Here is a 27,071-nt window from a genome sequence, read left to right as displayed (position 1 = left end):
TATGCTTTTTAGTTAAATGATTTTCTTCACCGACCACTTTCAAATTTTTGTTTAAAATATCATTAAACTGGTGACATTAAAAAAGTTAAAATATTACGTTTTTGTGTACACAATTACATTGAAAATGAATAAACAAAAAACATTTTAAAAATAACAATAAAGAATAGTTGAGTACTTCACTTTAAAAGGTTAGTTAGTCATTTAGTGACACTTATCGTGAGTCATTTAGAGGATGTACGGCTTTCCCCCATTTGACAAGACACAAGACACTAAATTTAGAGCGAATACAATTTGTACCGTTAGGGAAAAAATTTCCACCCATAATTTGGTATCTGGTATAACAAACTTAGTGCCATGTCCAACAAACATTATGTTTTTCTTCTTAAAAAAAATCTGATTCATAGTTGACTGTGAGTAAGCAGTACACAACACCATCTCCTTTAAGATTTGGTGACCCTATAAAACTTTGGAAACAAACTGCTAACCTATTTTGTGTAAAAGACTAGCCACGGCACATTGGCGGGAAACGGGACTACATTTCTTTTTAACTTATTCCATAATAAGAAATGCCTGCACAATTTTACATGGAAAATTAAGGTCTATTTAAATAAAACTTAGAAAAAATAAACCAGCAATTAAGTGCAATAAGGTAACGCACCCATGCATTGAAACGTAAGTTTTTGAGCCTATTTTTATTGTTTTGCATTCTATGCGTACAATGAATAAACGTGGGGACACACTATGGGGTATACCTTATTCTATAAATAACACAAAATAAGCCGAAACGTAAGTTGACAGGTTGTTGCTGACAAATTCTACCAGTACTGGCGTGAGCAAAAGCAGCAGGGAAACATAATCGTATTAACATTAATTTCTTAAACAGGAACAGGAAATGGATATCCAACACAAAGCGACATCAAATTAAGACACAGATTAAAATCAACACTGAATAAAATGTTTTCGGATATGGTATTACCAGCGGAAAAACCGCAAACTCTAAACCTAAACAGTATTTACAATTTTTTGCATCCTACATTTTTAGATAATACACACTATACACAGTGGTACTCTGAATTTCAATTTATCTTTTATCTTTTTTGATAAAAGTGAAGTGGATGTTTATCGTTATATTGTTATAGAATTATAGGTAAGATTTTCATGAAACGAAAAATAATAATTTTGTTGCCATAAAATGATCAAAAGGGTACATGTTGTGTCTTATCTTATAATATATACCTAACTGTACATTTATCTATGGAGTGTTATACTTTAATTTCTACATACGCTATGCATAAGGATGTATTTTTTCTACGGTTCTATGGTAGCAATATAGTTTTTAACCAGTAGCCACTAGTAATGAGACGGGTGGTTTATCTAAACTCACTATTTTTGAGTCCTAATAAAATCTTATCATCACTATGGGCTCTATTATTAATTATTATAGACGAACAATGCCTTAATAACCCAGGCGGTCTGAATCCTCGTCAAAGTGATGACAGCATACGCGTGCCGCTTTGAAATTTACCTGATTACAGGGTTAACTAAAGGATATAATTTATGGCTTTAAATGGTGAAAGGTTGAGAATCTTTAACTTGAAAGTTATATGTACAATTTTACAAGAACTCAAAAATTGTGGATTTAGTGTACTGAGGAATCTGTTACCCCAATAAATCAAGTCAGGTCAACAAATCCGGCCTCAGATTACAAATGCGACAATAATAAACTGTTACTCTTAATACAACACTTTTGTTGTCCAATGCTGTTTTCATCACAATTTCAAGGTGCGTTTCTTCATCCCTTGACAGGTAAGGTGCGACAAATCTACTGTTATTTACAACTAATCTGCTTTCTCTTCACAGTGGGCACTGGCTCTTATACAATAGAACCGATTTTGCTGTTAGAAGAAATTCATAACTACAAATTATTGAAAATAAGATAAACGTTATTATTATTACTTCTCACTGATTTTGATGGTATTTATCTCAAGAAACTTGTAATTTAGAAGAAATAAATGTATAGCATGGATTTGTTAGCATAATATTTAATTTTTTTTCTTTTCAAATAGAATAACTTACGTTTTTTAAGCGGGCTAAATAGAGTATTTTATATACAGTTGCCGCCAAAAAATTTCAGACGTCGATGTCATTCAGTCGTCAAATAGTGTAAAGCAACCTTTACTTGTTTCTAACCTTAATATTTGACAGTCATTTTGAATGTAGCTGTAGCGTAAGCTGGAATTTTGAAAGTTTGACATTCCAGCTGTCCGAAATAATGACAATAAAGCATAGACTACATTAAAATTTTTGTCATGACAGAAAAGTGATGTCTGAAATTTTTTGTCGGAAACTGTATATTCAGTGATAATGCAACGCATTTAGTTTGGCGTTTCCAAATATTTTAAATGCATCTCTGCCTATCTGTTCCACTGTAAAATTTCAGATACATACTTGAAAAAAAGTGCTGCTTTTTCTGCAAATGACATCAACTTTTGATTTCAAATGGAATAAGGTAGTTATGTTTTGTCAATTTTGCATATTTTATCAGTGACTTAACATCTTTATGAAATAGGTATCATTGAAAAAGAACAAATATACCTACACTTTGAAACACTTTGATACACAATGTATAGCATTTCGAAAATTCCGCTCTCAATGTAATACTGACTTTTGTGTCAATTCACAGTACCAAGTGTGAAATATGCCTTATATGTATTGAAAAGAAAAAGTTGAAGTCACTTCCAAAAATCTAGACGAAACGTCTGGTGCATGATTTTCTATACACTGTGTACAAAAATTATTTTCTTCTCTTTTTAATGTTGTTAATAATGATTTAAAATAAATAAACACTTACTTAGTATTTACTCGTGAAAAAATGATTACAATCGTTAAGAGAACTATTTACATCATTTCGATAAAAAATATAAAGGGATTCTATTATTTTCTCGTGTCTACAAGTGACTCATATCGTCTGCTAGTTAAAATGAGTTGTATATTGTTGCAAGTTATATGTGAAAATACGGTATAATCGTAAATCATAATTTACCTACTTTCAAAGTTTTCTCACGAAAAAAAAACAATGTACTCATGTTTTGCTAATCTCTTTTTAACATTGCAGTTTGACAGTAATACATTTTTTTTCTATATAAGTACTTGTATGATTTTTTTTTTTAGAAAATAGTGCAAACATATTAAATAAAAGGATATTATAAATAATTAACAATCTTACAGAGCAGAACGAAAAAATTGTTGCTTACAACACAATAACCGTTACAACGTGCAGTTCATAGCGACCCGATGAACAAAGTAACTGGAAAATCCTATTTGATCAAATGAACAACAACATATTCGCTCGAATAATTGCAGTGAACGGTAACGATTGATTTAGCAAAACGTATTGACTGTCCATGAAAGTGATAGTGGGTTGGCTATGAAATGATCATAACTGGTGACTCACCTGCTACCGTGTTCTCTAAATTAATGGGCAATCCATTGCATAATTCACAGAATAGAAGCCCAACGCACAAAAATAATATTTTCCATGTTTTTTCCATAATTTGCAAATCCGTTTCACACAAACAAAAACATCATTCACTGCAAAAGTCAACGGATTCTATATTTTCACAACGCAATCGAACTGATCAATGCATTTTTTTTATTAAGCCACATGTCACATTTTAAAACACACTCCCGCACTTCTTTGTTTCTGATTTTTCACCGCACCAGTTTTTTTCCAAAATATCTCTGGCTAGCAACGTCAGTCTACCATTTTTCCGCAGAAATGACATTTCCTCTTGCGAGCTCTATCGAAACAGTTTTTGCGTGATCTAAAGATCGTAGCACCACCTGTCGTTGCAATTAAGAATCATACTTTGATTACATTTTTGACAATTGATAGATGTCATCGATGTCATTATAAAGTTTTATAACCTCAAACATGGCGACAATAACCGTAACCGATAAATCAAAAGTTAAAAATAAAGAAAAAGATCTTAAAGAAGCCACCACCTCGAAGGACTTGGATGAGGTGTTACATAACGTAAAGAAAATTGACAACACTTGTTCATTCGTCAAATGTAAAAAACGTACCAATGACTTTGCCATCGAATGCAAATATTGCAAAGGCAGATTTTGTCCAACACATGGATTGCCCGAAATACATGGTTGTGGAGATGCTGTCCGAAAAGACGAAAAACAAAGGTACCTGCATCCTAATACTAAACTGACTGAGGAAAAACATTCACAAGCACAGACTAAACTTAATATGAAACTGAAACAAATGCAGCAAGAGAGAAAATCAAAACAGGGTTTTACAAATAAAAAAGGGAAACAATAATATTGGGACGAAAATGTACATTAATAAACTATCATAAGTAAGAAGGTATTTATTCTTTCTTTTTAATATTTTTAATCCAAAAATATATCAATGTACTTGACAACTTTATTTATCAAAGCTTTATAAAAATACACTTCCAAAATGGGCTCAATCACGTCATGTACATTAAAATAAGTCTACACTACATGGATAGTGTGGAAAGGAATATAGTATTTTTGCGATTCTGACTTTTCCAAGCCCCTAGTTTGTGAACAATGTTAAAATACATCCAAAACTAATACTGTTATAAATGAGTCAGTCCTGTGTTATAAATTTTTATCTAATAGACTGCATTATTCGCTGACGAGGGTGGTAAAGAAGTCAAAGTTGCAAAACCACTATATTCCTTGGCACACTAACATTTCACTTTGAACGTATCTCTAGCATAATAAAATTGACGGTGACAAATATAACACACAAGATTGACCATCCTATGACGAACACCAACCAGAAGACATGTTTAAATGGACTAGCATATTTATTGTCATAGCTTCCAATGTTTCGTGCACAATGTTGTCTAGCAAAATATACCAAACAAGCAGGTATAAGATACTGAATTAGTACACCGGCATATGATCCTGTAAAAGCCACCAAATTTCTTAAATTATGTGTAAGAAATGCTACCACAATTGGGGGTACTACAGCCAATGTAGGAAAAATTAACCTGCGAACAATAAAGTTGTATCTTTCCATCATATTAACGTCCAGGAATAGCGATTTTAAATTATTTTGCAATGTAATTGCTATAATCGGAAAACTTGTTGATAACGTAAATAATGGAAACGCTCCCAAAAAATATTTAATTATTTCCATAAATATACCTGACTTGTCTGATCCAGTTGGAATAAAATTGAGCGTGTATAAATCTTCCAAAGAGTCAAAGGCAAATGAACCTGTCATAGCCAATAACAAATAAAAAGAACATATTGACAAATAATCTAAGCCTATTTGGCGAATCACATGTTGCTTATTGGCAAAAGGTGCTATTAAACCTGGAACTGAATGGTGGCACATAAAACTGTAAATACTTGAACCTATTAAACTTGGAACACCAGGTAAGTAGAATAATTGTGGATGGCCTTCCTGGCCATTTTTTGACAATCTTATACATGCCAAAGTTATCATTATAATAAACGCTGACCACCTCAGTGCTGTAGTGAACACTTGCAAATATTTAGTTTTCTGCACTTTAAAATATGTAAATGGACCCACCGACAATGCAAATATTGCTACAAATATACGATACATATCAATTTTTAATACATTTAATGAATCTGAACATTTAGTACTGTAATCTTCTGTGTTATTATTATACGTGTTACACGTAAGATCCACTACAGTTTTCGAGACAGCTGTTGCATATATCGCTAAATCACCATATAAATATATACACAGTGAGAGATAAAATAGTAGTTGACCAATTTTATTAAAATATAATTTGGCCATCTCTCCTAATTCTACCTTTGCGTTGAGGTTGTAGTAACGTTTTCTTCTTCTGTTTATACTCATTATAGCCGTTTCTTCAGTTGTATTTTCTGCATCTGTATCAGAGTCAGCTGGTGCCTCACTTTCCTTGAAAGAGAAATTAATAAGTCGATTACTATAATTATGCTTATTAGTCTTACATCAACTTTATGAGACTGAACACGCCTCCAATGAACTGTAGCATTTGCACAGGCCATTGTTTCAATAACAAAAGTCACTGTTATGAAACTCACGAGTGCTAATAAAGTGACTAATATGGTACTCAAAAGCCACCCTGCTCCAGCAAATACTGCTGGCAATGTAAGGGCTCCAGTACCTACTATTAAATTGAAAACATAAATCAAGCCCACCTACAAAACATTAAAAGTCTGTTTCAACCCGATATCTATTACAACACATACCCATGACGAGTATTCATCAGCCATTGCAAACACCGATATGGTTTATTATGCAGTAATAATAATAAATGCAACAGGTTAATGATCAGTGCATTGTTGTTATCATTAATATCACTACTACACATCTAAGTGATTAATGATAGCAGTTGACATTTGGGTTACGTTTTTAGAAAATAAACATTACATCAGTCTTAATATTTGGTACACTAATATTAAAATATTACTTTCATAGTTTTTAAACCACGTCGTAATTATTCTTGGCTTGTTATTAATTAATTTGTTGTTTTTTTGTACACTACATTTTCGCAACATAACCTAATAAATAAACAACAAGTTTAAAATCCCTAGATTTCCCTAGATCCTGGATTTGACAATCTATTAATTCTCTAGTGTCAAATGATAGTGTACCTCTGATTTTTTATTGAAGAAATTAACCTATCAGAGCAGTAAAATAATACACAAATTTAGATAAGCAAATATTTTTGTTTGTTAAAAATGGGAGATCCAGACCTGGAAGAGTTGAGGCGACAACGTTTAGCCCAACTACAGTCTCAATATGGGGTATAATTCTTACAAGCGACGCGAAAAATAAGTTATCATTTTTTTGTTGTAGGGAGACTCAAAAAACGAAGATTCTCAAAAACTAAAAGAAGAACAAGCTAGAGCGCAAGAGGATGCTAAAAATTCAATTTTAACTCAAATATTAGATCAGTCCGCACGAGCACGCTGTACGTAAAAAAATAGGTTATGTAAATTTAAGTGTTTAAAAACATTTTTTAACTATTGTTCGCCTCACAAAAACTCATTTTATGCAGAAAAATTGCCACCTGATTATTTTAATTTTTCAGTGAATACATTAATGCTTGGTAAACCAGAAAAAGGCAAATTGGTAGAAAATATGTTAATTAGGATGGCCCAAACAGGACAAATATGTACCAAGATTGGAGAAACTGAACTTATTAATTTACTTGAAAATGTAAGTGCCCAAACCCAGAAGAAATCTTCTGTGAAATTTGATAGGAGGCGTGCTGCTTTAGATTCTGACGATGAAGATTTCTAGCCTTACATTTAAGTCGGTGTTGTTACTCAAAAATTTATTTCTCACATTACATTTATAATTTTAATATATACATCAACAACAAAAAGGATTATTTTATATTAAAAAATAACTATAACTAGCACATTTAACATTTCAACGACTAGATTATTTTAACACCTTATATTTATTCTTTCTTCTCATGTAATAGCTCTGGAATTTTAACTGAATTATTACACAAGCAGTAAATTTTATTATCATTCTTACCTTCTTCTTCATCTTCGTCTGCATCTAAAATATCTGAACAACATATTGAATACAAGATTAAACTTAAGAAACCAAGTGGTAGACCAAAGAGTACTGTTGTTAAAACAGGATTTCCTCTCCACATTTCTGCAAGCGATGTTCTTGCCTCAAAGTAAGTGCGATACAATCGAACAGCTAGGGTATTTCCACCATACGCCTGAAATAATAATAGACAACAAAAGCGGTGTAAGTTATTCAGTTATGAAACTTACTGGCACACTTTGATTATATATTCTTTCAAGAAATATGTCAATAGCATCGGATGTCAGCTGAGAAGGATCATCTTCTGGAATGTGATGATGATTTGTGGTTGAATTAAGTACCAGTAAATGCGGTAATGGTAATGTTTGCATTGCTATACTATTAGCTAATTCTGGACTTCCAACCCACCCAAATTGGAAGTACTTATGATATTTATCTCTTTTCTTTCTTATAACTGATTCCACCATATCTCTAAACTCTAGCATTTCTTGATTGATCTGTTGCAATTTATTTTCTTCGACCACTACCAGTACAATATATTTTTTAGTCTGGAGAATCTCATTAATATTGCCCCTTGTAATTTTTGGAAAAGTCTCAAATCTTTCTTCATTGATCCATTTGTACATTGAAGCATTTAAATGTTCAGCTTCTTGAGACTCATTTAATGTTGGTGGACCAGATTCAACTGAAAAATGTAGACCAATTAAACATGAGATAGGTAACTTATAACACTACATACTGGTGTAGAAATAATGCAAACTCTCTTTGTAAACAAACACAGCAGGTAACTCATCAATATCAACATGTTGCTTAGCTACCTCTTTGTTGGCAGCATAAAAGAAACCATGAGGTTGCATTTTACTAGCAACACTGTAGTATGCATCCCACAGTGAACCTTCCTGATCTCCAACATACATAAAAAATAGTTGATTCATTTGTTTTAAATTCATCAAACTCTCTGACCGTGTAACCTCTTGGACAGGCGGTCCAGCCATTCTTATGGCAAAGTTGACTATGTCATCCTTTGTTCTGTCTCCATGAAATGTGAAGTCCTCATCAGATTTAATGAATTTTATCGTTGGAAAACCGTTAACAGAAAACTCAGTGGCTAATGAAGGAAATCGTGTGCAATCAATTCTTCCCACTCTTATATTAGTTTTATATAAAGCTTGTGCTACTTGTGCCCATATGGGTTCTAAACGCTTACAATGTCCACACCATGGTGCATAAAATTTAACCAGCCAATAACCGCCTTCCTTATAAATTTCAGAAAACTTATCACTAAGTTCTAAGACCCTAGATGCTGAACAACAACCAATTACCACTGCAAAATCCAGTTTTACGTATTTGTTTTTACAAATCAATTACCTCCATACCACAAAGTGTAATAAAAAATCTACAAAATGCCATAATATGTTCAAATATGAAACTTTTCCATTTATTACACTACTATAATCCTGTTCAGTGAAACAGAAGACCACATAACTTGTATTCAACGCATTTAACCTAATCAGCTCGTTATCGATTTTCTTTTTGCATTACTGTAATTTAATTTGTCGGATATACGTATTTACCACATATTTTGTCTACAACTAACTACATATTTACAAACAAAACACCAAACACCCTATAATATGTCATTTTGTGTTATTTGACAATTAATTATCTTTCTGTCAAATTTGTAGACATCGCCCACTGCATTCGGGAACACCAAAACTGCCGCAAAATATACAGAATGTCCCACACCGATTTCCTTATAAAAAAATAATTGACGGGAAATTATGTACAGAAGGAACAATACGTTGTTTTTGTTCAATATATCCAATTCATCACCATCCAGACAGCGCTAGTTACGAAATAGTCTTATGATTATGTCTGTGAATTATTTGCATCGCTGTTTTACTTGTTATATTGTAGATTTCTACCATTCTACCATACATTTCGTTATGTCGTCACTAGGTCACTACTCTAACACATCTTTTCTGGAATTCATTATTGTTATTGGCAAGGTGAAAATAATTTCCACCACAATAAGCCCCTCTTCATGTTTTTTCAAAATTTTACCTTAACGCGTTCCCATACAAATATAGTTTATAGCTACACCCAGTTTGCGAATCAAAAATTCACACTCCTATTCAAATGATGGATACATACTAGGACACATAGCGATAATAACAGAAAGCAGAAAGACTGGATTTGGGACATATTAGAGCCGTTTTATAAACACCAAAACACCAGCATTATCAACATTAAAAATGGACTGCGGGAAAATGTACTAGGTTGGATAATAGGATACTGTACTTACTGTATAATATTAAATAGAAAATATATAGTCACAAAAACTTCTAAATTTGCTTCGCTATCTTAAATTCAAATTTATATTTATGACTATATGTGAAATCTCTTCTACGCTTAGAGAAATTACATATAAAATTTCATCCTAAAAATGTTATTTTTTATGATATACTCTGTATATTAAGATAAAAATATAGCTGGATTAATGAAGTCCAGCCTAAGGAGCACGTTGTTTCAGATGAGATTTTCTTAATAACATTTTCTGATGACGTCATAAATTTTTAAAAGGGATATCACGTACATAATTGTCCATCTGCGTAGGTATAAAACCTGGCCCCGATCATTGGGATTAAATTTGTGATGTTTTTCCTGTGCTGTGCTCAGATACCTAAAATGACAGTCGTGCTGTATCTTTTCCGTCCAATAATAACTCTCTAATAGTGGCAAAAGAGTAGGCAAAATAGAAAAAGTGACATTATCTCTCTACTCTTATCAAACCATTATCCAGATGGGCTCGTTTCCTACTAACATAGTCAGGTTTCGAGGGTTGTTTTAAATAAATACAATACCAATCTTTATACTTAGTATAGTCAGAAACAAAAATAAGGCTTTCTTTCTTGAGAGATGCAATCGTATTTTAGGAAATAAACTGAAACCAATATTATAGACAGTTTTGATTGGATTTCGACATTTCCAGAAATTATAAAATCTTATATAACAATTCTTATCATACTACTATTAAAATGAAACCAAAGAATGTAAGTAAAGAAAATTATTAGAAACTGTATATGTATATGATTAATTGATTATATTAATAAATAAAAAAACAAAATTTGAAGTTGGCAACAGAGTTATACAGGGTAATTTTTTTTAACCTGAAACTTTCAAATATCTGAAAAAATAAGCACTCTACGGAAAAATGTCCAGAATCAAAATTTAATCATGCCGCGAGGGAAATACACTTGCGAGCATTGAAATCGGGCCACAAATCGGGCCATTATTCATATCTGACTTTGAATCAAATTTTCTACTATATTACACTTAAAGAAACTAAAAAAACCATTAGAAAGACCAAATGTTTGTCTTTAAAACAGAGTTACGAAAAACTTCATGAAATTGTTTTGAAATATTTTTTTTGGGCAAAAAAGAAAATTGTTCAATACGAAATTTTTTATGTTAACAAAATCAACAATTTAAAGAAGAAAATGATGTTAATATTCGGTGTTGCCACCCCTAGCTCTAATAACCGCTCGCATTCGTCTATTCATGGACTCACATGGACTCAATTCAGGTGACGACAGCTTCTTGCGGTATATTAGCCCATTCTTCTTCAATAGCTATTCTGATAATCTGGAGGATTTACCTGTCATTTAACGAAGAAAAAAAAAACGAGCTTTCAGATGATATATTTCTTGCAAAACAGCCAAATATAGATTTTGAATAATTTTGATTGAAAATCAGATTTGAATACTGGCCCGATTTTAATGCTCGCAAGTTTACATTAGTGCTAAAATTAGCCCCTCTCCCTCTCTCCTTGTAGGTGGGCAGGGGTTAACTTCGAAACCTTGAACTGCTATTTTTTATTGCAGATTCGGAGTCTATGGCTAAAAGTCTAACAAGTCAACAATACAAGGTTATATGGCTGTTGTAAAATTAGGGTATTGTGAAGACGACAATAAAGCAAATCCACAGTTGTAAATTGTGCTGGTTTAATGTACCAAAAATGTTTAAGCGGATTACCCAGCGGTATAGATATTGAGGTGGCAAAATATTCAGACAAATCCCTGATTTATGACGATAGAATTGAGCTGGTAACCAGCCGCACAAAAGGAATAATTATACATAACATCCCATTATTAAGTTTAGTTGTAAGTTTAATGATACCTTGTAGTATCTGATTCACTAAACGTAGGATTTGTCTGAACTATTTTTTTCAATTCGTGATAGATGGCCCTGAATAGACGAAATTCAAAAGGCGTTTACAAAATTTTAATATCTCTACCAGTTCTCAAGATATAATAAGCTGAGATTTAACTGGGACAGGGTACATGAGTTTATCTGCTCTCTACACCATCGTTCATTCACAGCAATTTAGACAGGGCTCACAGAAGATTTTATCACTTTTGTAGGACTATTAACCAGACATCCCTGATTCACCGACCGATATCAGGCGTAAGATTGAATTTAACTTCGTCGTCATCTCGTGTTCTGGGCGTCGATAAAAAAGTAACTATTTATTTCGATTGTTTCAAAGACATTCCAACGCTTTCAGTTCTTATGTGAGAAATTAGAAAAAAAATCGTTTCAAATTTGTTTTCAAAATATTGGCTAGTCTAGTCTAAAGCAACCGTGTAAATTTGTTTTAGTATTACTGAGGAATAAATTGTTGAGTTTTACCCACGCCGATTTCGATTTTAATATTGGTAAATCGTAACAATACAAAATGAAAGTATAAAAAACAACCTCAAACTTTTTATTAATTTTTTTGCGACATAATAAGCGAGTCCATTTTTGCTAAAACACCTTTAAAATCAATATTTTTTTCATTTGTAATATATTTCTTTTTAAGCGATAAAGGAGTCGAGTCTAATTTAAAGTCTTTGGATTGACTATCCACGTCAGGTTTTTCTTTGACCGTGAGTTCGACTGTAGGCTTTTCCATATGTTGATCGAATTTATACATCAAAATGGGAAAATTTCTTCCGTAATGTGTAATAACTAGTATGTTATCATGCGGATGAAAATCCACGCAGTGAATGGTCAAAAATTGTTGGCTAGATGGGTATGGCACATAACTAGCTACTTCGTGTCCACTTTTGGAATTCCAGACGTGTATAAATCCATTCTCACTTCCAGCATAGACAAAATTACCACACGAAGAAATGCTAGGAATAATTCTAAACCTAAAATCAACAATATAAAACAATGTTGTACGATAAGTTTGTACTTTATTTTAACTTTAGCTAGTTTAGCTTTGGAAACCGTCGTTAGTGTGTACTGACTTTAAATCATTAATTTTACGACATAGGTTCTAGTTTCCAAAGTTACAAGCAACTTAAAAGTCAATGTTTACCCAACCTCTTGTTTAAACTTCCGCGTAACCATTGTAATACACATCCACTTTTAATATCAATTATACGAACTACATTGTCTCGAGAATGAACTAATAGTTTTCTTCCTTTTGGAAATAATAATATTTGGTTGATAATTGTTTCTTTCAAATCTAACAAATTAATTTGTCTGAAAATTTTACTCTATGAAAAATCCAGTAGATATCATCTCCATACCTTTTTAATATCCAGTCAAGATTTTCCTGGTACCATTCAATAATGACTCCGGTTGAATCAGCTGAAAACATACTACACTTTGTAGAAAAACAAACAGATGTCACATATCCCGTATGGGCGTCTAGTTCTTGAAACATCTGAAATTCAAATTTTGTATCATTTTGAGCCAGACGCCATATTCTTAACAATCCATCGTAACAACCGGATGCAATTATTTTTGTGTCATTGATGTCACAAGTGTACACAAAGCATGGGTGTGGTAGAATCTGAAGTCACATAGGTACAACGTTTTACGAAAAAAATTTAAAGCTGAAATATAATAATTACCTGAATAAACGAACAAGACGTTACAGTACTAAAAACAGAAACTGTATTGTCAGCACTAGCTGACAAAAGAAGTGAGTCGTCTCTGGACCATTTTATGTCATATATTAATGCCTGATGTGCACAAATTTTATTAACTTCTTGCAGCGTTAGGACCTGAAATTGATCTTCATTTAGTTAAAAGTTATAAAAAAACGGCATGCATATTTAACGTACAGAGTAAATTACTATGTAAAACAAATTTTCGAGTTGAACTGCACATGCCAAATAGATTCCATTGTGACTGAACTTTGCCACAAAACATCCTTGATCATAGCTGTTAAATTCAACGAAACACTTATTCGGAAGCTTGCAAGATTCGTTCGGTCGTTTAGTCCAACACACTGCGTCTGACTTTGATTCTGTATCATTTATTTTGTCATTTAAAACAGTAGATGCTCCTTCTGGAACTGGTATGTGCACGTCGTCGTATAATTTTGTTTTTGAACTTGTTTCTTTTTGGACTGGTGTTTTAGATCGAAAACTTTCAACAACAACCGTAGGCGAGACTACTGACTTAATGGTAACGTAAAGGCTGGAAGAATATTTTTTTAATTTTTTCTTTTTCCACCATATCCAGGGGTTACATATTTGAGGGTTGTATTTTTTAGACTGACAAGAATGATATAACTGAAGCCTTAGTTTTTTTCCAATGTTCAGCGAACCGTCTTTTCCAGCGGCTTTTAGAAAGGCAAATGCAATAGAATGCCAACCGCTTGTACACACTAAAAACATAAATGTATAGACAATTTTTCGCGGAAAAACTAAAAAGGTATGTACCTTTATCATTTAACTGCGGCAGCATTGCAAAAGAAACAAAATCTAGAATTTCAAAAAACACAATTATGCGATGGCTTTCGTCCTTAAAATATCCATAATCGTCATTCAACAAGATACTTTCTTCCCAAGATGGATACAGTATTCTGAAAGCAACACGTTTAATTACACCTACATTTTAAACAACAACAAATAATAATCTTTTATAAGACAATTACCTCATGAATATTTCAAAAAATGAATAAATAATAGAGTTTCAAACATTGAGGAATAGTAAATTTAGTGAGGTATACGTGTCAGTCCCCTGCTTTCTGCGCAAAGTAATATTTTTATCTTTTTTTAATAAGATGAACTGAGTAAAAGATTTAAAATTCATTTTTATTTAAAAAGCAAAGTATACATTTCTTACTAACCGTTTTTATTTTGCTAGAGATATTTATAGTTGCAACTATCAACTTTGAATTTTTTCTGAGTTATTTATGGTATGTTTTTATATGTTTATGTATATGAATCCAGAAAAAAAAGAACGTCCCTTGATTTTGAAACACAATCACTTAAACAACTCCAACTAAATCGGTGTTGCGAGCTGGTCATCGAGTAGGACTTCTATTATCTATTTGTCATAATAAATTCAACCGCTTTCGACAGGCACAAAGAAATATTGTAGTAATCCAATATTTCTGACGTTAACATTTAACAGTAGTAGTGTTTATAAATGTGTTTGCATGTCTGCTTTTATGACAATGTAATAGGAACTAGGTATAGCTCTTCATTTCAGTGACGGTGACTCCAATTTTAGGAAATTGTTGCTCTAAATGATCTCCGCACTCGTCGCGTGAACGCTAAAATTCAAGATAAGACTCAGATTATTATTCGATTATTCTGAAAGGAGGTTTCGGGGCAAAGCTAGCTTTGCAGAGTAACCAATACAATTTCAGAACGCTGACGGAGGCGTACGAATCATCACGATAATAGTCGACAACGTCGACAGTAACACACGTGATTCGGTGAACTACACGAAGACTGTGTTCTGCTGTTTTTCCGCTCATATTTTACATTAGTGACAATTTATTCAAAATGAACTCAGTGCAAACGTTGAAAAAGTTGAGAAACAGTGTGTTCAATTTTGAAGAGTGTGTGCACAATGGATTGGGTCCACTACGCCCTAATATGAAATTTTTTGTTGAAACTATGGTAAAAGGCAAAACGGTTTGTAGTAGATTTAATGAAGGTCTGTACAAAAATTTAGAACGGTTCTGTGGTTGCGACAGACCTTATTGTTTCGTGTGTTTATTAATGACATTAGCTAGCCGATTGTGACAAAGTTTGGGTGGAAAATGTAATAATTTTAAACATTTAAGAGTAAAAATTAAAAAACACAGTATAAATAAAAAAAAGTGTTTCTTTCACTTGAATTTGCAACATTAGAACCCTGTTTACAGAAACTCAGTTAAATATTTGATTCCGATTAAATTTTTAACACGGCCTTAAAGTGCCACGTGCTCGATTCTACGCCAATCAGACGTCGGTAAACGCCTCGTTAAATGCGTGATTAACTTAAGGGGTAGCTGAAGTACATTTTGGCATAGGGAAAATAATGTACGAGGCACGTGTTTTACGTAAAACTATTGCTCCAATCATAACAATTTTTCGTATATTGAATCTATGGAAAAAACTCAATAGATCTGCGTTTTCGTTTTTTGAAAAAACTATATTTAAACATACTTTTTAAGCTTTACAATTCCTTAAATTTTGAGTGTTTTTATTATTTATGACTTATAATGAAAATTACAAATTTTACTTCCGCACATCGGTAGTAAATTTATTCGGAAATAGATTTGTTTTTGAAAAATCAAAATCGGATAATAAATAAGCTTTAAATCACATGCCGAAAAAACAGATTCGAAAATATTTTACAAGTTGAGTAACTTTCTGGCTTGTTAAGGATGAGAACAGGTATACGCCGAAAGAACCACCCCTCTTAAATAAACGGATTATAGTTAAAAGGCCAATTATGTTGTTGTGATTAAGAGTAATCTTTTGCTAGAAATCATTTATACAAAACTCATTTGACATACACCTTGTAAAACTTTTATGACTTAAGCGGCTTAAGCCAAACTATCCTTATAATGGATCCGAACCACAAGGATTGTAACTGTCCATTGTTGCCAAAATGGAGCTGTAAAGTTTTACTAGGTATGTGTAAACTGAGTTAAGTTATACAATAGTCAGTTTGACTTATAAGGGTGCTTTGGCTCAAGCCGCTTACGTCTGCTCGTTTGAAAAATATATAAATTTATCGAATGAATATCAACACAGACGCGGATAGACGGCAGACAGACGGAATTGGAACACCTAAATTTTCGGATTCTAGGGGTCATGAAACGTCCAGAAAACATAAAAGTAGCGAGTCGCCCGATAGATTCCATTACAAAACTTCCTTAGTTTACCCCCAGGAAATAAAAAATACTAAAAATTAAAAAAACCACTATAATTTTAAATTTAATAATACTAATGGTTATTTTTTTAATGTATTAATTCGTCGTTATTAATTTTATAAATTTGACACCTTTGAAATCATCATTCTTTGTTTTTCATGTCCTTTTTGTTTTTCCTATTTTGTATTATTTTAATTTAACATAAACTATTTTTCTGTCTATTTATAAGCCCGTCCGTCCAATTTTAACCGCACACCTCCCCTTCCGTTCTTCCGTGCTTCTCTTTTATTTTGTTACTAGGTTATTGCTATAAATTTATTACTTTGAAAATATTTACTATAATAACTAATATGTTAACTCTAAATTAGTGGTTTCATTGTCTGTTGTTTCAGTCACAGCCAATGGACGAGTTAATTTATTCAGGTAAGGGATTAGTACAGTCGCCTATCCAAGTAGAGACCTTCGTGCTACTAACCCGCACCGGCAAAATAATCTACTTCAGCTCCCCCTTAAATATTCTTAAACTGGCCCTAGGTGGGATAGATATAAAAAATCAGATAAACAGCTCATATCGACATTGAAAAACATAATGAAAAGGTAAAACAAAACATATAGGTATATTGTTTTGTCGGACATTCGAACTAGCCTTGCGGGTTCATGACGAATCAATAAATAATTCAAACTCAGTCATTTTAGAGTGTTGGTTAATTTAATATCAGAAATTGATGTCGCTTTAAAAACCCACATAGAAAATTCTAAAAATACAGTGTTTAGTGGATTATCATCAAAAACAATTCAAAATGAGTTATTAACTTTTTAGACGCGATATTGGTAGTAGGTCAAAATTTAATTCAATAAGAAATTGATATTTGCCGTTATATTGCAATTCAAGCCCACGAAACAACTGATAATGCTAACATTACTCAGCTGATTTTCATTATGCGTTATCTAAAAAAATCAAAGTACATTTACGTTTCTTGGATTTTATAGTGCCGTCTGGTTATAACTCAAACGACGTTCAATAATTTTTGCCGAGTTGGAAAAATTTGGTATTCACAGGATACCAGTGAGTTCAAGCGAAAATTAAAAATATCTGTCCCAACGCGAATTATATTCATTACTATGCCCACCAGCTAAATGTAATCAGAATCAGAAAGAGCCGCACATCAAAATAAACCGTATCGAATTTTAGTTCAATACAAATACAATACTTCTCTAGCTCGCGCTCAGAAATGGTAAAATTGAGTCCTTACCTTTTTTCTTGCAAATTACACGAGTGAGTCATAACAGGAGAGATATAATCATTGTCATTGTTTTCATAAAAAAACACAACAGATCGAGATTTATCGCTTTTTGGAAAATATTTTCCCGTGGTTGTGTCAACGATATGAATTTTCACTAGTGGGTGAATTACAAGTGAATTTAATTGAAGTCTATCTGTTTTATGCACAATAATTTCAAAAATTCTTTCATAATTGTATTTTGTCTGAGATTTCATATCTTCATTACTGTCATTTTGATCTATCTTCATCTGTTCGATATTTTCGATTTCGTAGTTAACACTCGTTGCACGCGATTCTTTTAGTGTCTCATCTTTCTCCTTGACTTTATTTTTGCCTGTCGTTTCTTCTTTTACCTCGCTTTGCGAAGTTTTAGATTCATTGTCACTAGTTTTCGTTGAGTCATCTTTACTTAAATTTTTTGAACTTATTTTTCGTTTTATAATTTTTGGCTTCAGTGGACTTTGGTGGACCACAACGTCGCCAATTTCTTCCACATTGTATGTTTTATTGCTCGAGGAATTTTCGTCATTTTTACTGCACTTGGTAGCGGCTTTTACGATTTTTGGAGAAGTGACCTCGAAAGTGCCTTGACTCATTGATGGAGATATGATTTTCTTTTTTCTAGGTTTTGGAACAGGTGGTTTAACGCCAGGCAAGTCATTGTCATTTTGTGTCTCTACTGATTTGATCTTACTTGTTCCATGTTTGTCGGACTGCTGACCAAGAAATTTATTCAAAATATAATTTTCGCCAACATTTTCATTCATTTCATTAAACTGAGTGTTATCTAACGGACCTCTCTCTAAAAGGTTTTCAGTACTTGTAGTGGCAGAATCCAGATCATTTAAAAGTTTTTCTTTAGATACATTTATTGCACTGTGTTTACGATTTTTCTTTTTTTGAATTACGGTTTTTAATAAAGCGTCGAACTTCTCTTTAGTTTGATTTTTAACACTAAAACTATGGACTGAAGAGCAACTTTCAGTGTAGGAAGGCATTTTAAGCTGAGTTTTGTGGAAATAACTAAACGATAGTGTTCAATGACGTTTAGCGAATACGTATTTGAAAATGTGTATTTACGTTACCATAGCGACGCAAAGACATTCATAGGACAGATTACCAACGTAATAATATTAGCTATTGATTGCAAAGCTAAACAAAATTCTGAAACATTCACCGTACATACATTGAACGTACTAAACAATGTATTTTACTTATCTACTATTTCAGAACTGTGTTTGTTTTAAATTTACTTATATCAACTGTGTATCATCTTTTATCAGGCGTAACAAGTTGATTGCGTCCTCTTATTAGGTCAAATTGACAGCGACACTCCCTGTCGTTAAATTCCCCAACTTTTAGCAGAAAAATTTTATGGTGCCGGAGAACTGTCAAAGTTCGTTTTTATTTTGTCAATTGTGCCATTGTTCAGAAAATGAACGAAAATAGTGGCATGTATGAAGGACAAGACGGTGAAAAGCAGCCTCTGCTCGCTACTGAGCCAACAACTTACAATGGGGAAGCAGGAGGTAAGGGTTTATTTTCATCGGTATTTATCTGTCAAGATGAGTCATATATTTATTGTTGTTTTAAATCTTTGTTATGGACTTAATTAAAATGTCTCTCTGTTTGCTACAGTGGGACAACAAGCTACTGTGTCTCCAATTGGACCAGATGAGTTACCTCCCCCTTTTTATCAAGCATCGGAAAGTGGAGGAGTCCCAATGGTAACATGCCGAGTATGTCAGGCAATGGTTGATATTTCTGGTAAACGAGACCAGCATGTGGTCAAATGTGGACAATGCAATGAAGCTACGGTATGTGATTTATGTTAGCGTTATTGACAGTGTTGATTTTTGTTTAGACGAAATCAAAAATTTATAAACAATTAAGGTCACACTTTTGAATGAACTGATAGGATTAGCTTGTAATTATTCATAATCAGTTAACTTTGACCCTTCCACTGATTTAAACAAATGAAAACAAAATTCTTTTTCCTTGGTTGAATACAGTAGTAAGCATCATCTTCACCATGATTATAGACGGCGAGGTAAACAAAGCAACAGATTACATTGTGTATAAGTAGAATTTATTTTCAAGATTTATTTTTGTTATACAGCCAATTAGAAATGCGCCCCCTGGCAAAAAATATGTGCGATGCCCATGTAATTGCCTCTTAATATGTAAGAGCTCATCCCAAAGGATTGCTTGTCCGCGACCAAATTGTAAAAGGATTATTAACTTGGCCCCCAGTCCTGTTACACCACCTGTACCTTCGATGCCCGGCATGTGCCGAGTAACCTGTGGACATTGTCATGACACTTTTCTAGTAAGTAAATTAGTAAGTAGTTATCTTATTATATTTGTTTAACTCCTAATTTACAGTTTAATACGCTAAACAATGCTTTAGCACGTTGCCCCCATTGTCGAAAAGTGTCATCTGTTGGACCTGATTATGCAAGGGGCAGAGGTAACATATTTTTCATTTTAGCGGTGATTTTTTTATGCATCGGAATAGGAACAACTGTGGGTACTTATGTATATGCAAGGTCTCATAACGGAATTTATGTTTTATATGTTGGAGCTTTTATATTAGCAATAGTTATGCTCCTTCGTAGTATGTATTATTGCTTTATGAAAGTCAGTATCATAGAAGGTCCAATGTAAAAAGATGTAAATGTGTTACTGAGAGGTATGCATGTTGGTTATTATATCCTTAACAAGTAAATTGCTTTATCTTTTGCATAGAAGCAATAGGACTGGATTTTCTGCACAATTCACAGCAAACTACATTATTTGGGAGTGCTGTGTGTGATTTTTAAATAAAGTGATTTGTGATTGTTACATGTAACATGCATATTTCATCAGTTAATTAATGTAGGAAAATAGCTCCTCTAGTGATAAAACCTCTTTTTTTTACTTTCCTTTAGAAGTAGGACAAACCTGAAAATACAATAAAATATCTATTATAATCGTCAAATATCGATATCAGCAGCTTGTTTCTGTAATTTCAAAAGTCTTATAAAATATTTGAAAATATTTATTCATTTGTTGTTTGTTACTATTAATTACTACATTCCCGATGGACTAACTTTTTTTGATAATCATGATTGTGTATATAATACTATAAGTTGGTTGTATTATAATTATTTTAAATCTGTATGTAAAATTCTTTATCGTAAATATTATACAGACTGTATGAGTAAAGGCGAGTGATATGAAATAAAATATTTTTAAACTTTCTTCAATGAGTTTTATCATAGGTGTTCTGTCCTTTATATCCTCCGACGTAGCCTGAATTATCGGCGACATCGGCACGTCCAGAAATTCCTTTACCTTTCCCTTCAGCGTCAAACCTTTCTTTGTGAGCGCCGGTATATTTGGAAGTGTCCGTCAATCGGTCAACTGCTCCGACACTAACAGATTGCTAAAATGAATTGATTAAATTAGCATACAAGCAAATGAAGTAACCGCTTAACGTGTGGTAACGTTATACTAACAAAATCTATTTACTTTCAGAACTAAATGACATCTTCGAACGATGCCTGCAAGTTCCGTGTGTATAATTGAATTCAGTAAAACAACCTACATTTATAATTACATTTCTAACAAATACAGTGTACAAATGTAATCATCATTAACTGGACCTACTTGAGCCTTTAAAATTTATTTTTTCGTACTCTAATATGTATAGATACTTAAGTATGACAAGTAATTTATACGAGTGGGCTTATTTAGCGCTGCGTATGTGTTACTGTTATAAAAAACTATACATACGGTCGCCTTTGTTGTTCCGGGCAAGCCGCACGAAGCAAGTTTGTCTTTTATTTCTGGAGGCGGAATACTTTTCTGCTGAGCTAGATCTTCAATAAATTTTATAAAAGTGGGACAATCGATCGTTTTTGACCTTAAAAGAAACATTCGGTTTATGATAACATCTTCCCTTTTGAGCTCAACGATATACTTAAATTTGTTGAAACATATCCCGGTATCCGTAGTTGTAATTTTTTTTCCTATCACCTGTGCCTGTTTTAACCATTTGTCGATTTGTGTTAATGTTATGGTCCTACCGTCAGATTTCGTATCCCCAAATTTTGAAAAATTTACGAACTGTTGTTCTAAAGACATGCCACCTTCAGCCATTTTTATGTAATGATTGTATGAGAACACTGAATATTTTGAAATGACACAAAAATAATGTTTGACTTTTAATATTTTCATTGTGATATGTCTATGTCTTCATCTTAGTTTTTAGCTCAACAAGTAATTGATAGCGATTTTAGGTACCTACCTAAATTCGAAATTCATAGCTTATTAGTATGCTACATAATTTGTTATAAAAGTTTTACTCATTTTTGTATAGTAAGGTATGTACAGTTGCTTTCAAAACTTTCACGTCAGTTAATTTTCGTGACATTCAATCAGCAGTTCTGTTGAAAATGTCAAAAACTTCAAATTGCTGCGATTGACGGAGACTGAAAAAGTGTTGATCCTTTCTAAAGTCGAAGAGAAATGGTCCATCAGACAAGTTGCAACTCATTCTGGGTCGAATAAAAGTACCGTGTTACTAAACTGAACAACTCATCGAGTGCTAGAAGAAAAATACGTTAACAGAGGAAAATCTAATCCTGTTTTGTGTAAATTATATTTCTTGACGTTCAGATTTTTCAAATAGAGTACGAAAAAGTTTTTAAATTCTTGTAATAATGGTTGTATGTGTGTCTACCAGCAAATACAAGGTACCTACTTACACTATGATGGCACCACGTAACAGGTTTGGACGATTTGCAGTACATGTTTGATAAGATTAAATTCTGAAATTAAATTACGCGCTGAGAAATTAAAAACGACGCGGCGAAAAAACATTTGAAAATTAAAAAAAATAAGAATGTCAGTCAGAAACCATGGTAATCAGAAGCACACACAATCACGAATTTTCAGTTGGAATAGCGTTTTGTAATGTAGAGAGGCAGGTAGATTTTTGGAAGGTCAGGCACTGCCCTTTTGGACGCGTCGGCATTATGTCCTATTTGTTGTTGTGAGTGTAAAATTTGGTAGTTAAATTTAGTTTGTAATTTCATAAAAAGACAATTATTTAAACAAAAATGAATCAGATTCGATGCCATAATCCGTCACAACGAGTGTAATTTATTGTAATACAATTAATAATAATAATAATAATAGTTTATTTACGGGAACCTCCATTATATTACAGAAAAACAAAAATGTATCTAACAATAATACAAAATAACTAAACTAATTTAACTTAACTTACACAACGTGTGATTTAATTTATCAGAAAAATAATGAAAATAATGGGAAAATTCAATACTGTGTATCTCGCAATGAAAATTTGGATTTTCTAAAACATACCCCAAACAGTTCCACTTCGTGAGAATTTATTTCACGCGTTAGGCGAGCAACAGTCGATGAGAATCCATTATTTGTTCGATATAATGGAGTAAAGAAAAGTGTATTACTTCTAAGACAATTTAAACCAAAAACATAAAACAAGTCACTGGCAGATAAATAACCGTTAAATAATTTGAAAAGGAATATTAAATCAGATTTTAGTCTCCTAGTCTCAAGCGAATCTAAAGAGAGTAGATTTTTCATCTGGTAGTAAGTATAACTATTTTTACTGTAACTCATTTTCCATGCACATGTTCGAAGAAAGGAATTTTGCGACCTAATATGCATCAAATACGTAGGTGAGCAAATCACACTGGCGTATTCTAGAATAGATCTTACCAAGGCACAATAGACAAGCTTATGAGCATCGACAGAAAGACGAAATAACGATCTATTAATTAAACCTAACATTTTTGAAGATTTACTCAGAACATAGTGAACATGTGGAACAAAGGTCAGTTTTTGATCAAAAATTTCCCCTAAATCGCGTATCTCTAACACTGCCCTTATCATTTCATTAATTTGATAACAGAAATCAGTGTAAGCTGTTATTCGATAAAAAGATATTTTAAAGCATTTCTCTGTGTTAACTTTCATATCGTTTCTTACACACCAATTATGTATTCGATTTAAATCACTTTGAAGAAGGGCACAATCCAAAGCTGACGATATCTCTCGAAATAATTTTAAGCCGGCTGCAAATAAGAGTATCTTTGAAAAATATGCCGGTAAATGTCACTAATGAAGAGATTAAATAATAAAGGCCCACAATGGGTTCCTTGAGGGACACCTGATTTCACAGAAATGATGTTTGAAGACGAGCTTCCAATTCTAACAACCTGGGACCTATTTGATATGGAACTTTCAATCAACTGGATAAACATCTTATTAAAATTCATAGCTCTTAGTTTGCGTACTAAAATTTTGTGGTTAAGCCTGTCAAAGGCCTTTGTCAAGTCCCCATAAATTATTATTATTATTATTATTATTATTATTGTAGGACCCACCACTGACCCGGAAATGACCGGCATTCAGGCAAGACTTCTATCATTACGGGTACTAAGACCAAGTAATGATATGCATTGATTAGATTAACAGAACAACTTTCGAGATTCTAGAATTACAGCATACAAATTAGTCTGCTATTATTCTCTAATCTATTAATATTATTATTATTATTATTATTATTATTAAGACCCACCACTGACCCGGAAATGACCGGCATTCAGGCAAGACTTCTATCATTACGGGTACTAAGACCAAGTAATGATATGCTTTGATTAGATTAACAGAACAACTTTCGAGATTCTAGAATTACAGCATACAAATTAGTCTGCTATTATTCTCTAATCTCACCCCATCCCCAAAAGTCAAGCGTAACTACCGATCATTTATCCGCGCATCACATGAAAAGTGACCTACACTACTCTGACCTACTGGTGCTAATCTAATCTGACTGACATGATCAGACTGTTCAAGAAACTTACGAACAATATGACATGTTCCTAACAAAACAGCTTTTTGAATTTTGACAATTATTGAATCATTCAAGTGCAAAGACTTTAAATTCTCAACTAAGCTATTTGGAACTACACCTACATTAGAGATAACTAGGGGTAGAATTGAAATTTTTTTAAGATTTAACATGGATTTCATTTCTATCGATAATTGTAGATATTTGGAAATCTTGGTGTCGTATGTTTGAATAATGTTGTTTGTGTTGGGAATAGCAATGTCAATGAGAATGGCTTCGTTCGTGTGTTTTTTGATAAGTATGATGTCTGGTCTGTTAGCTGTAATGTTTAAGTCTGTAAGTATTGTGCGATCCCAGTATAATTTGTATTTGTTATTTTCAAGGAATGGAGACGGAATGTAAGTGTAATAGGGTGTCGTATCTTCGATTAAGTTCATAAGTGTTGCTAATTCTTTGTGAATGATTTTGGCTGCGTTGTCGTGTCTAGCTTTGTAATCAGTTTGTGCTAGGATGCTGCAAGAAGAGATTATGTGCTGGATCGTTTCAGGTTTTGCTTTGCATAGGCGACAGCAGTCGTTTTTTATGTTCGGATCTTTGATGATGTATTTTCTATAATTCTTGGTATTGATTACTTGGTCTTGAATAGCAAACACAAATCCTTCTGTTTCGGCATACAAACTTGATTTTTTTAACCAAATCAATGACATCTTCTTATTGACATGATTTTCTTCTAAGTCTTTGTAGAATTTTCCATGTAGTTGTTTTTGTTTTAGCACACTTATTATTATTGTTGACCACCCCTACAGATAAACCAATTATTAGGGTGGTATATTAGGGCTAACTTAGATTGTTGGAAATGCATAATTAAATAGTTAAAAATTAGGAGACTGTTATAGATGTGCATTTTTGATCTGGCGTAAACTACAATTGAAGATATCAAATTTATTCCGATAACACAGGCCTGCGATGGTTTTCCCCTAACAAAATCAAGTAGTAATTTTGGTAGGTCTTAGACACTCATGTATAAAAAAAAATTGCAAAAATTTCTATCACGTACAGTTTCTGCAAAAAATATTTTTTTCAGTTTTGTTCTTAGTACTATAAAAATTAACTTCTAGATTTTGTGGTAATAATAAGTATGGATAATGGTGTTGATATTTCATTTCGTGTTCAGCTTAGTAAGAGTTATTTGTGTCGACTATGCGCTTACTACCCTGAATTTAAACAAAAATTACTAATATCTTCTCGGAAATGGGTTAATCCTTCAGATAAGTTTGCTGACACCAATGATTTGGATGGAGCCACAAAATCATACAGACGATTGTTACTTTTGCTGTTCAAATATAAAATGATATAATACGAAAAATGTAACAGCAATAACATATCCTATCGTGAATACAAGAGAAAACGCTTAAATCAGAGCTTTGAAGAAAGAAAAAAAGAAGCTTCTTGATTTATTTGTTTTTTTAAGTCTTGTTTATGACTAATTTAGTTCATTTAATAAATAAACATTCAATTTTATATTCTTTATATTTTATTTTTTCATTAAAATTGTTTGAAAACCTATGAATATTTAGGCCTACATAAAAATAAATCTCGATGTGCTACAAAAAAACTAGAGTTATATTTTAATTCGGCATACATAAATACCTAAAAAAAAAACAATATTATTTAAAAGGGAATTTAAAAGTTATATTTCGCAGGCCTGTGTAATTATTATAAATTCTGCACATAGTTGTAATGGGCGAGAACACATATACATTAGTTCTAGAAATTTCAGTATAAAAACATAAAGGGTTTCTAATGTTTGACCGGGGAACTAGAAAGCATAATTTTTCAACTAAAGCACTTGAATTTACAACACCATTCACCAATTTAAAAAGAAAACAGAGAGACAAAGTTTCTCTCCTCTTTTCCAAGCTTTGAATGGAAAAGAGTACCAAAAGCTCATTTTGAGGAAAACCTCTACAAGGGTAATAGCCAAATGATTTGAAATGGAGGAATTTTAAAAATTTCCTTTGTAACTTTTCTAATTTGAGACAATGAACATCGTACCCTGGGGACCAAATAACACAACCATACTCTAGTTTTGATCTAACAAACGAAGTATACAAACTAAGGAGAGTACTATTAAGTTGAAAGCTTTTGCAATTACGAATGATA

General features: G+C 32.6%; 7 protein-coding genes across 11 annotated transcripts in view; 2 read left to right on the top strand and 5 right to left on the bottom strand.

The window, feature by feature from the left end:
• Nucleotides 1-3,830, bottom strand: part of LOC135134908 (uncharacterized) — a 29,054-nt gene extending 25,224 nt beyond the window's left edge. For 2 of the 3 annotated variants that reach the window (XM_064063790.1, XM_064063791.1), the window contains exon 1: nt 3,455-3,827. In XM_064063790.1, the coding sequence (XP_063919860.1) occupies nt 3,455-3,551 (97 nt within the window). In that variant the 5' untranslated portion in view covers nt 3,552-3,827. Of the gene's footprint in view, nt 1-3,454 lie in introns of all 3 variants that reach the window. The other variant, XM_064063792.1, reaches the window with a different exon arrangement.
• Nucleotides 3,831-4,424: 594 nt separating this feature from the next.
• LOC135134910 (uncharacterized protein) lies at nt 4,425-6,570 on the bottom strand. Its single transcript, XM_064063795.1, has 4 exons — nt 6,480-6,570; nt 6,259-6,380; nt 5,998-6,207; nt 4,425-5,944 (listed from the first exon to the last, which is right to left on the bottom strand). The coding sequence occupies exons 2-4, from the start codon at nt 6,280-6,282 to the stop codon at nt 4,736-4,738; spliced, it is 1,443 nt and encodes a 480-aa protein (XP_063919865.1). The 5' UTR covers nt 6,283-6,380; nt 6,480-6,570; the 3' UTR covers nt 4,425-4,735.
• An 81-nt stretch (nt 6,571-6,651) lies between these two features.
• On the top strand, nt 6,652-7,400 carry LOC135134914 (programmed cell death protein 5). Its single transcript, XM_064063800.1, has 3 exons — nt 6,652-6,816; nt 6,869-6,983; nt 7,104-7,400. The coding sequence occupies exons 1-3, from the start codon at nt 6,751-6,753 to the stop codon at nt 7,313-7,315; spliced, it is 393 nt and encodes a 130-aa protein (XP_063919870.1). The 5' UTR covers nt 6,652-6,750; the 3' UTR covers nt 7,316-7,400.
• Nucleotides 7,335-9,267, bottom strand: LOC135134911 (protein disulfide-isomerase TMX3). The gene is made up of 5 exons (XM_064063796.1): nt 8,956-9,267; nt 8,319-8,903; nt 7,810-8,264; nt 7,559-7,754; nt 7,335-7,504 (listed from the first exon to the last, which is right to left on the bottom strand). The coding sequence occupies exons 1-5, from the start codon at nt 8,987-8,989 to the stop codon at nt 7,479-7,481; spliced, it is 1,296 nt and encodes a 431-aa protein (XP_063919866.1). The 5' UTR covers nt 8,990-9,267; the 3' UTR covers nt 7,335-7,478.
• A 3,064-nt stretch (nt 9,268-12,331) lies between these two features.
• Nucleotides 12,332-19,062, bottom strand: LOC135134909 (jouberin-like). 2 transcript variants are annotated; one of them, XM_064063793.1, is made up of 7 exons: nt 17,993-19,062; nt 14,305-14,447; nt 13,702-14,249; nt 13,489-13,641; nt 13,162-13,427; nt 12,953-13,114; nt 12,332-12,777 (listed from the first exon to the last, which is right to left on the bottom strand). In XM_064063793.1, the coding sequence occupies exons 1-7, from the start codon at nt 19,018-19,020 to the stop codon at nt 12,351-12,353; spliced, it is 2,727 nt and encodes a 908-aa protein (XP_063919863.1). In that variant the 5' UTR covers nt 19,021-19,062; the 3' UTR covers nt 12,332-12,350. The 2 variants fall into 2 exon arrangements, 1 of the variants encoding a protein (XP_063919863.1); XR_010281408.1 differs by having other exon boundaries at nt 12,689-12,777; nt 12,953-13,097.
• A 287-nt stretch (nt 19,063-19,349) lies between these two features.
• On the top strand, nt 19,350-21,264 carry LOC135134912 (type 1 phosphatidylinositol 4,5-bisphosphate 4-phosphatase). Its single transcript, XM_064063797.1, has 4 exons — nt 19,350-19,551; nt 19,661-19,839; nt 20,142-20,351; nt 20,408-21,264. The coding sequence occupies exons 1-4, from the start codon at nt 19,458-19,460 to the stop codon at nt 20,687-20,689; spliced, it is 765 nt and encodes a 254-aa protein (XP_063919867.1). The 5' UTR covers nt 19,350-19,457; the 3' UTR covers nt 20,690-21,264.
• LOC135134913 (tubulin polymerization-promoting protein homolog) lies at nt 21,219-22,873 on the bottom strand. 2 transcript variants are annotated; one of them, XM_064063798.1, is made up of 5 exons: nt 22,774-22,873; nt 22,372-22,613; nt 21,987-22,313; nt 21,800-21,929; nt 21,219-21,449 (listed from the first exon to the last, which is right to left on the bottom strand). In XM_064063798.1, exons 3-5 carry the CDS (start codon nt 22,241-22,243, stop codon nt 21,267-21,269), a joined length of 570 nt encoding a protein of 189 aa, XP_063919868.1. In that variant the 5' UTR covers nt 22,244-22,313; nt 22,372-22,613; nt 22,774-22,873; the 3' UTR covers nt 21,219-21,266. The 2 variants fall into 2 exon arrangements, with proteins under 2 accessions (XP_063919868.1, XP_063919869.1); XM_064063799.1 differs by having other exon boundaries at nt 21,987-22,613; nt 22,770-22,873.
• Nucleotides 22,874-27,071: the final 4,198 nt, after the last annotated feature.

Source organism: Zophobas morio, unplaced genomic scaffold, assembly GCF_036711695.1.
Source record: "Zophobas morio isolate AGI-343-1 ecotype UQ-CSIRO unplaced genomic scaffold, CSIRO_AGI_Zmor_V1 ptg000024l, whole genome shotgun sequence".
Taxonomy (NCBI): domain Eukaryota; kingdom Metazoa; phylum Arthropoda; class Insecta; order Coleoptera; family Tenebrionidae; genus Zophobas; species Zophobas morio.
This window is presented reverse-complemented; position numbering and strand designations above follow the sequence as displayed.